At 41.9% G+C, this 10795-nt stretch overlaps 1 protein-coding gene across 1 annotated transcript; it reads right to left on the bottom strand.

Moving 5' to 3' along the window:
• Window positions 1-555: 555 nt before the first annotated feature.
• Window positions 556-1440, bottom strand: LOC124080598 (ferritin light chain-like). Its single transcript, XM_046426593.2, has one exon. The coding sequence runs from the start codon at window positions 1233-1235 to the stop codon at window positions 708-710; it is 528 nt and encodes a 175-aa protein (XP_046282549.1). The 5' UTR covers window positions 1236-1440; the 3' UTR covers window positions 556-707.
• Window positions 1441-10795: the final 9355 nt, after the last annotated feature.

The raw sequence follows: 10795 nt of genomic DNA, 5'->3' as shown, positions 1-10795 counted from the left end.
ATCTAAAATTGCAGAAGTGGTGAGCCAGGCCTCTGGGGCTCGAAGGCCAGGTGAGGGTGCTGGTCTTCCCCTGGAAAGTGATATGAAGAGATCCACAGCTTCAGGATCACTCTGGCTGCTGTGTGCAGGGCCCCTGCCAGATGTTGAGTCAGGACTGGGAGGACTGGGAGAGTCCTGTCTGCAGCACCTCCCCTCCCCATGAGGCTCTCCCACACATGCTCAGGCCAGCTGCAGCCTCGTCCCATAGTCCAGGCCTTAGACTGGAAGCTGGGCTCCTACACCCTACTCTTGATCTCTTGGGTCCCTCTTGCTAGACTAGACACAGGAAGTCCTCCTGTCTTGCGTTACTCAACTAGTCACTCTTTCAGAGCGTGTAAGTAGGTTTAAAGGCATGACTACAACCTAATTCACAGAACCTATAAAAGTGACCTTATTTGGAGAAAGGGCCTTTGTGGATGTAATTAAGGATCGTAAGATGAGAAGAACACCCCTGCTTATCTAGGTGGACCCTAAACTCTATGACAAATGTTCTTTTTTTTTTTTTTTTTTGCTGGAAAAAGCTTTAATTTTTATTTGGTCCAAGGCTTGGGAGGGGCTCCATGGTGGTTAAAAAGCTGCCTAGGGGTTAGAGGGAGAGGCTCAGGCCAAAGCCCTGATGCCAGGAGATGCAAAGGAGCCCCATCAAAGGCCACTGTACTCCAGGGCCTCTAGTCATGCTTGAGGGTGAGTCTTTCGAAGAGATACTCGCCCAGGCCAGCCTGGGGGCCTGCCAGACGGTGGAGGTTAGTCAGGTGGTCCCCCATCTTCTTGATGAGCTTCACCTCCTCATCAAGGAAGTGGTTCTCCAGAAAGTCACAGAGATGCGGGTCTGTGCGGGTAGAACCCAAGGCATGAAGATCCAAAATGGCTTGGTTCAGGTTCTTCTCCAGAGCCAAGGCAGCTTCCATGGCGTCCAGGGTGTTGCCCCACTCATCTTGAGAAGGTTTCTGCACGTCCTGGAAGAGGGCGCGGCCGCCGCGCTGGTTTTGCATCTTGAGGAGACGCTCGGAGGCCTCGCGCTTTTCCTCAGCCAACTCGCGGAAGAAGTGGCCCACGCCCTCCAGAGCCACATTGTCACGATCGAAATAGTAGCCCAGAGAGAGGTAGGTGTAGGAGGCGCGCAAATGCAAATTAACCAGGCGGTTGACGGCAGCCTCCACCTCGGTGGAATAATTCTGACGAATCTGGGAGGTCATGGTTGGTCGTCAAGAAGGAGCTAACCACAAAAAACAGAGTTGGCTGGTCCTGGAAGCAGGTCCTGGGCGAACAGATGGTCCCGGAGATTGCAAATAGAGATCAGATTGGAAGGCGGTTGGAAGCTGGAAGAAAAGGGAGTCCCCGGCTCTGTTCCGTCCAAACACTGTTGAAGCAAGAAGCAGATCCGTGGGACCTCCAGGCTCGTTGGTTCGACAAATGTTCTTGTAATGATAAGGCAGAGCCAGGCGTGGTGGCACATGCCTGTTATCACAAGTTCAAGACCAGTCTCAGCAACTTAGTGAGGCCCTAAGCAACTTAGTGAGACCCTATCACAAAAATGAAAAATAAAGAAAGGGCTAGGGATGTGGCTCAGTGATTAAGCACCCCTGAGTTCAATCCCTGATACAAAAAAGAGAGAAAGAGACTAAGGCAGAGGGAGATATGACTGAGACAGAAGAGGAGGAAGTTATAGACCACAGAGAAGGAGACTGGGGTGAAATGGCCTCTGGTCAAGGAATGACAACATCTGCCAGAGCTGGAAGAGTCAAGAACGGAATCTCCCCTCAAGCCTCCAGAGGAAGTGCAGCCCTGCCAACAACTTGAGTTCAGCCCAGTGATCTGATTTTGAGGTTTTGGCCTCCAAAACTGGGAGAGAAGAAATTTCTGGTTGTCTTAGGCCACCCATTTTGCAGGGTTTTGTTGTATCAGCCACAGGAAATCAATACAGCTCTATTGATTTGAACCTCCCCAGCTGCCCCTTCCTGATATGCTTTTCTGGTTCCCCCTCCTACAGGTGACCTCTAAATGTTGAAGTGGTCCAGGCACAGTTCTGACTTCTTTTCTTTTTCTCTTCTCTTTCCCTCCATGATCTCATCCATTCACTTGGCCTTAAGATTCAATTTGTTCATTAACATCCTCCAAATTTTATCTCCACCCAGAGCCTTCTCATGGAGCTCAGCCATTTCCATGGATAGATAAAAAAGAAACTTATTCCTCGCCCACCACCACCCACAAGTCTGTCCCTGGCCCAGGCTTCCCAAGTTACTCAGTGTTGCAGTCGGAAATGTGGTAGCCATCCTGCACCTCCACCTCCCTCCTACCTTACATTCAAACTACTGACAAGACATGTGGGTTAGATTTCAAAATATCTCTCAAATCTGTCCACTCCCCTTCACTTCCACTGTCACCTCAGCCACCATCATCGTACCCAGAAGCTGTGTCAGCCTCCCAGGGACTCCCAGCTTCTACTTTTACTCCTTCTCACTCAGTCCTTCACCTCACAGGAGCCAGAGTGATTAAAAAAATATATGAGATTGGGTTGCCATTTTTTAGAACAGCTTTTTTGAGATAGAGTTGACATACAATTAATTGCACACTTAATTTGTACAATTTAATGTTCTGACATATGTACACACCCATGAGATCTGTACAATCCCCAAAAGTATCCTCATGCTCCTTGGAAATTTAACTCTCCCCCACTTAATTCCCATCCCCAGGAATTCACTGATCAGTTTTAAGTCATTGTAGACTAGTTTGCACTTTCTAGAATTTCATATGAATGGAATAATATGTATATTTTCTTTTTATATGGCTTAATGATTTTGAGATTCATGTATCAGTAGTTCACCCCTTTTTATTCTGAACAATAAACTTTCCATTTGTGAATGTACTATGATGTGTTTATGCATTCTTCTGAAGGTGAACATTTGGGTTGTCCCATGTTGAGCTTTTATATAAAACCACTCTAAACATTTATGTACATGTAAGTCCTGATGTGGATTTCTACTATGGTTTTTCTTTTCTTTTCTTTTCTTTTTTAAAGAGAGAGAGAGAGAGAGAGAATTTTAATATATATATATTTTTTTAGTTTTCGGCAGACACAACATCTTTGTTTGTATGTGGTGCTGAGGATCGAACCCAGGCTGCACGCATGCCAGGCGAGTGCGCTACCGCTTGAGCCACATCCCCAGCCCTCTACTATGGTTTTTCTTGGGTAAATACCTAAGAAAGGAATGGCTGGGTCACATAGTAGGTGAATACTTAGCTTTTAGAAAAATTGTCGAGCTGTTTTTCAAAGTATTTGTGCTACTTTTTCATCCCGCCACAGTGTACAAGGCACAGTTGTTCCACATTCTTGGGAGTGATCAGTATGGTTGGACATTTAATTTTAGCTTTTTTAGTGGGTGTGCAGTGGTGTCTCATTGTGTTTTAATTGACACTTTCCTTACAAACAAGGAACATTTTTACATGAGTTAATCTGCTATTTGTGTATTTTCTTAGAAAAATTTCTGGAATTTTTGATCATTTTTAAAAATTTGAGTTGTCTTATTATTGAGTTCTATATATATATATATATATATATTTTGTGTAATCTAGATAGAAATCCTTTCTTATTTATGTATTCTAGGTATATAAAGAAGCTTTTTTTAATATTTATTTTGTAGCTGGACACAATATCTTTATTTATTTATTTTTATGTGGTATTGGGGATCAAACTCAGCTCTATCGCTGAGACACAACCCCAGCCCATAAAGAAGTTTTAAAAACATAATCTAGGGGCTAAGGATGTAGTTGAGTCGCAGAGCACTTGCCTAGCATATGTGAAGCCCTGGATTCAATCCCCAGTGCCACAAAACTATAGTTTATCAATTTTTCAATTTATTTGTAATTTTTGTATCATATCTAAGAACTCTTTGCCCAACCCAAGTTTATAAGGATTTTCTCCTATATTCTAAAAGTTTTATGGGGTTTGTTTACATTTAGGTTTGTGATCCATTTGAATTAATTTTTGTGTATGGTGTGAAGTAAGGGTAGAAGTTCATTTTTTTTCCCCCACAGAAATACCCAGTTGTTCTAGTACATTTGTTCAGGCCTGTCTTTTCTCCAAAGGCTGGCACCTTTGTAAAAACTCAATTAACAGGAAAACAATTCCATTTACAATACCTTCAAAACTAAAACAGAAATAAAATACCCAGGAAAAAACCTAACCAAGGAGGTGAAAGACTTCTACAAGGATAATTATAAAACTCTGAAAAAGGGGCTGGTGATGTAGCTCAGGTGGTAGCGCTCGCCTAGCATACGTGAGGCACTGGATTCGATTCTCAGCACCACATAAAAATAAAATAAAGATATTGTGTCCACCTAAAAATAAAAAATAAAAAAATGAAAAAATAAAAACTCTGAAAAAATAAATTGAAGAAGATACTAGAAGATGGAAAGACCTCCCATGATCATAGACTGGCAGAATTAATGGCTGTATCATCAAATTGATCTACTGATTCAACACAATTCTCATCAAAATATGAAGAATATTCTTCAGAGAACCAGAAAAAAAATCCTAAAATTCATATGGGAGAACAAAAGACCGAGAACAGCCAAAGTGATCCTAAGCAAAAAGAATAATTCTGGAAGCATCACAATATCTAATTTGAAATTTTATGACAAAGCCATAGTGACAAAAACATCATGGTTCTATCATAAAACAGACATGCAGACCAATGGAATAGAATAGAAGATGCAGAAACAAACCCACACAGCTATAGTCATCTGATTCTTGACAAAGGTACCAAAAACCCAATGGAGAAAAGACAGCCTTGGTAACAAATGGTGCTGGGAAAACTGGATGCTGATAAGAAGAACAAGGCCAGATCTCTCTTGTACACAAAGGTGTGCCTTTTCAAAAGTCAACTCCAAATCAATCAAAGACCTAAGTATAAGACCAGAAACTTTAGTTGGGCACAGTAGTGAATGCCTGTAATCGCAGTGACCCAGGAGGCTAAGGCAGAAGGCTCTCTCGTTCAAGGGGAGCCTGAGCAACTTATGAGACCCTAACTCAAAAATAAATAAAAAGGGCTGAGGATGTAGTTTAGTGGTTCAAATACCCGTACCACAAAGGAAGAAAAAAGAAACAGAAACTTTGTAACACTTGAAGAATCACTTTAACATATAGGCACAGGCAACAATTTCCTAAATAGGACTCCTATAGCTCAGGAAATAATAGCAAGAATCAATAAATGGGATGGCATAAAATTAAAAATCTTCTGCATAACAACAATAAAAAAGACAATTAACAGAGTGAAGGGAGAGCCTAGAAAAAGAGAGAAAATCTTTACCAACTACTCTTCTGACCAAGGATTAATATGAAGAATATATAAAGGACTTAAACTCAACAACCACAACAAAAACCCACTCTACAAATAGTCAAATGAACGGAACAGAAACTTCTCAAAAAAAGTACAAACAGCCAACAAGTATGTGAAAAAAAAAAAATGCTCACCATCTTTTAGCCATTAGGGAAATGCAAATCAAAACTACATTGAGGGGTAGGGATATACCTCAGTTGGTAGAGTGCTTGCTTATCCCTAGCACCACAAAACAAAACAAACAAAAAAAACTACATTGAGATTCCATCTCACCCCAGTCAGAAAGGCAAAAACAAGAATACAAAATAATAAATGTATAGAGGACACAGTAAAAAAAGGAACTCTTGGGCTGGGGTTATAGCATTTGCCTAGCATGTGTGAGGCACTGGATTCAATCCTCAGCACCACATAAAAAAATAAATAAAGGTATTGTGTCCATCTACATCTAAAAAAGAAATTATAAAATTTTTTTTAAAAACTCTTATTAGTGGGAATGTAAATTAGTACAACCACTGGAAATCAGTATAGAGAGTCTTCAAAAAACTAACAACAGAACACGATCCAGATATACCAATCCTTGGTATTCAGCATATTTTAAAAATATACACAATAGCTGGGCGCGGAGGTGCATGCCTGTAATCCCAGTAGTTTGAGAGGCTGAGATAGGAGGATTGCGAGTTCAAAGTCAGCCTAGCAACATCAAGGTGCAAAGCAACTCAAGTGAGACCCTGTCTCTAAATAAAATACAAAATAGGGCTGGGGGGGCTGGGGATGTGGCTCAGCGGTAGCGCGCTCGCCTCGCATGCGTGCGGCCCGGGTTCGATCCTCAGCACCACATACAAAAAACAAAGATGATGTGTCCGCTGAGAACTAAAAAAAATAAATATTAAAAGAATTCTCTCTCTCTCTCTCTCTCTCCCCCCCACTCTCTCTCTTAAAAAAAAAAAATAAAAAAAAAAAAAAAAAAAAAAACAAAATAGGGCTGGGGATGTGGCTCAGTGGTCGAGGGCCCCTGAGTTCAATCCCTTACCCCCCATAAAAAAAGGGGGGACTGGCCTGGGGATGTGGCTCAGTGGTTAAGCACCCCTGGGTTCAATCAATCTCCAGTACCAAAAATTAAAAATAAAAAAAACACATGCAATAGTTAAGTTATGGAATCAGCCTAAGTATATATTAATGAATGAATAAAGAAAATGTGAAATAGATACATAGATGATGGAGTCTTATTCAGCCATTTAAAAAAGAATGAAATTATGTCATTTACAGGAAAATGGATGGAAATGGAGATATCATATTATGTAAATAAGCCAGACTCAGACAAGTGCCATGTTTTCTCTCATATATGGAAGCTACGGGAGCGGGGGAAATCCTAATAAACGTAGAAAGAATACCATTAGTGCATAGGAAGGAATTAGGGGTAGAGAACCGGGGGAAGCAGAGGTACTGGGGAGTGAAACAGATTAAATTATGTCATATACATGTTCAAATATGCCAAAATGAGGCCTACTGTTCTGTATGCTTAATATATACCAATAAAAAAGACTTGAGAAAGTCAACTGACAGTATGTGTATAGTTCTATTTCTGGACTACCTATTCTGTTCCAGTGACACATGTTTATCTTTACCACACTGATTACTATAGCTTTACACTAAGTCTGGAAATTAAGTACACTAAATCCTCCAGTTTCATAACTCTTTTAAAACTTGTTTTCACTATTCAAGTCCTTTGTTTATTCTGCAAAGAAAGGCCTGTTGAGATGTTGATTGAAATTATTTTGAATCTACATATTGATTTGGGAAGAATTGCAATCTTGAAAGTATTAAGTCTCCAATTCATGAACAGTCTCAATCTCATTTAGATTTTTTTAATTTCTCTAGCAGTTTTCTAGTTTTCAGTGGACAAGTCTTACACATTTCAAATTTATCCCTAATTCATATTTGTGATATTGTAAATGGAATATTTTTATGTCAAATTTCCAAGTGTTTGTTGTTCATATACAGGTATACAACTGATTTTTTTAATATTTATTTTTTAGTTGTAGTTGAACACAATACCTTTATTTATTTATATGTGGTGCTGAGGATCAAACCCAGGGCCTTGAATGTGCTAGGCAAGCGCTCTACCACTGAGCCAAAACCCCAGCCCCACAACTGATTTTTATATACTGATATTTTTATAATTGATATTATAATTTTGATAAACTGACTCATATCAGTAACTTTTCTATATTACTCAGGATTTTCTCTGTGCATGATCATGCCATTTGCAAATAATTTAGTTTTATTTTTTCCTTTCCAAATTGTATGCTTTATTAACATTATTATATTGCACTGGCTAGGATCAGCACAATCTTAAACAGATGTGGTAAGAGCAGACACTTCTTGGGGGCAGGGGTAGTGGCTCAGTGGTAGAGCGCTTGCTTGGCATGTATGAGGCACTGGGTTCAATTCTCAGCATCACATATAAATAAATGAAATAAAGATCCATTGACAACTAAAAGAGAGAGAGAGAGAGAGAGAGAGAGAGAGAGAGAGAGAGAGAGAGAGAGACACTTCTTGCCTCATTCCCAATCTTAGAAGAAAGGCACTCAATTTATTAAGTCTGAAATTGGCAGTATGTTTTATATGAAGTCGTATATCAGGTTGAGGGAGTTCCTTACTTTGCCTACTTTTCTGAAGGTATTTTGTTTTTAGATCAGGAATAAATGTTGGAATTTGTCAAATGCTTTTCCTGCTTCCACTGGTGATCATTTGTATTTTTTCTTTTTCAGTTGTTAATATGTAAATTCTATTAATTAATTTTACTTTTTTTCTTTTCATTTTATTTATCCCCCTACCCTGACTCCCCAAACTGGGGATTGAACCTAAGGACACTTTACCATAGCCCCAGCAACTTCCCACACACTTTTTTTTTGTTGTTGTTTGGTACTGGGGAGTGAACCCAGGGGCGCTTATCCACTGAGCCATATCCTCAGCCCTTTTTTGTTTTTTAATTAGAGACAGGGTCTCACTGAGTTACTTAGGGCCTCGCTAAATTGCTGAGGCTGGCTTTGAACTCAAGATCCTGCCTCAGCCTCCTAAGCCACTGGGGTTACAGGCCTGCGCCACCACACCTGCTCCCTGACACTTTTTTTTTTTTGAGACAGGATCTCACTAAATTGCTTAGGTCCTCACTAAATTGCTGAGGCTGGCCTCAAACTTGTAATCCTCCCTCCTCAGCCTCCCAAGTGACTGGGATTACAGATGTGTGCCACCCCATTGGGCCTATTAATTGATTTTCGAAGGTTACTTCAACCTGGTATTTGTAGGTGAATCCTACTTGGTTATGAAGCATTATCCTTTTATGTATGACTGGACTTACTTTGCTGGCATTTTGATCAAAAATTTTGCATTTATGCTCATGAAGGATATTGACCTGCAGTTTTCTCTTCCTGGAATGACTTTGTCTGGTTTTAGTAACAAGGCATAATGCTGGCCTCACAGAATAAGTCGTAAAGTATTCCTTTCTTTTCAATTTTCTGGAAGAGTTTATATAAATTTGGTGTTATTTCTTCCTTAACTGTTTGGTAGAATTTACCAGGGAAGGCATCTGGGCCTGGAGTTTTCTTTGTGGGAAGGTTTTTTTGTTGTTGTTTTATATCTTTATCTTATTTATTTATTTATTTATGTGGTGCTGAGGATAAAACCCAGTGTCTCATACACACAAGACAAGCACTCCACCGTCGAGCCACAACCCCAGCCCATTGTGGCAAGGTTTTCAACTATAAATTCCATTATCTATTTCTTCTCCGATGCTCTCTCACTTTTGCTAGAGCCTTCAGTCTTTCACTCACACCCGTTTAGGTTCTCCCTGTGGCTGACAAGACCTGTCTGGTCTGCTCCTGCCCTTCCCTCTAACTCATCTCTGCCACCTTCTTCCACTCACAAGTTCCAGTCACATGTGACTTCTGGTTATTCCTAAATTAGGCTTAATTCTTCCCCACCTCAGGCCCTTGGCGCTGCCTTTTACTCTACCTGGACGCTCTCCCACAGCTCTCTGCACGGTCGTTTCTCATTCTCAGTGCCCATGTCTCTTCTATGTCATGGTCTTCTTTGACCATTATTCCAGGGTAGGAATAATGCTTCATGACCCTACTTGGTCATGAAGCATTATCCTTTTATGTATGACTGGACTTACTTTGCTGGCATTTTTGACCCAGGGTAGAGTCAGCTGTATATGGTCTCCCACAGAATCCCATTTACTTCCTTCATAACATAAAACACATAAATCCCACTCCACCATTATTGTTTACTTATTGTCAGTTTCCGAAAAGCAGGACTCTTGTCTGTCTTGTTCGTGGCTATATCCTCTGCATCCAGCACAAGACTTGGCACAAACAAGGTGAGGCACTGAATGACTGTTTGTTGAATATTAGACTATATTAATGGGTCGGCCTGTTGGGCAGGCAGGCTGCACGTCAGGGAAGCAGTGATTCCTCTGGGAGCCTCTCGATCAGTCTGAGGTTTCAGGTTGGCCTGGAGCCGGTCAGGAAACCATTGAGTGGGTCAGTTGCTCTGTGGAATGGATCTTTGTGACTGATAAGCCCCTGTGAGGTCAACCCAGAATTCTAGGGGACACAAAGTAGTCTTCCCCTAGGAAGTTTTTGGCCCACCTCTCTACCTGGAGTCTCAGTGTTCCTCGTTTCCTGCCCAGCAGATGAAGTCGGGGTGGTATAAAGGAAGTGGGGAGGCATTCAGGCTGTCCCAATCCCTGGCAGCTGCTAACTGCCATGGGGTTTTCAATCCCATAAAAGTGTCACCTGCAGCTTAGTCTCAGGAAGAACTTGTGGAGGAGGCACAGAGAGGGCTTTGTAGCTCTTTCCCCACCCCACCTCCCAGCTTCCCCTGACCTGGCCTCTCTGCTCATGGAAACTCCCCCACTGGACCTGGCTGCCTGGTCCCAGGAGACAGGCTGTAGTGCACGTTGCCACTATCCACTCTCCACATGAGCCTGTACCTCTAGGAGCCATTCCTTGCAACCAACCCCACTCTGGGTGCCCCCTCCATAGGCTGGGGGAGGTCCCACTCTCTGGATGAGGCAGAGGCCTTGCATGGAACTGGAGCCTGGGGCAGTTAATCCCAGGTTTCCCCAGGAACACCTATGCTGTGGGGTCATGGATGTGGCTGGAGTCTCATCACAGAGTATGTGGAGGAGGTGTCAGAACTGCTTGTAGGGGAATCAGCTGTTTGCAATAACTGGGCAGCAGCACTATGCTGCCAGCAATCTCTGAGCCTCAGTCCTACTCACTGAGAAACTCCATGACTAGGAGGCCCACTTATGGTGACATCATCCCCCCACCACCCTTGCATTGGTGAGGGAAATGAGCTCAGGACAGCCATCGGAGGCGGCCTGTTTACTTTCAGAGACCCTGGCCGTC

This window comes from Marmota monax, unplaced genomic scaffold, assembly GCF_021218885.2.
Source record: "Marmota monax isolate L192 unplaced genomic scaffold, Marmota_monax_Labrador192_F-V1.1 WCK01_AAM20220418_F8-fsc00078, whole genome shotgun sequence".
NCBI lineage: Eukaryota > Metazoa > Chordata > Mammalia > Rodentia > Sciuridae > Marmota > Marmota monax.
Note: the sequence above shows the minus strand (reverse complement) of the source record. Positions and strands in the feature narration are given on the sequence as shown.

Excerpts from the sequence above, each read along its gene's own strand:
- LOC124080598 (XM_046426593.2), bottom strand. The coding sequence starts at position 1,235 with ATGACCTCCCAGATTCGTCAGAATTATTCCACCGAGGTGGAGGCTGCC.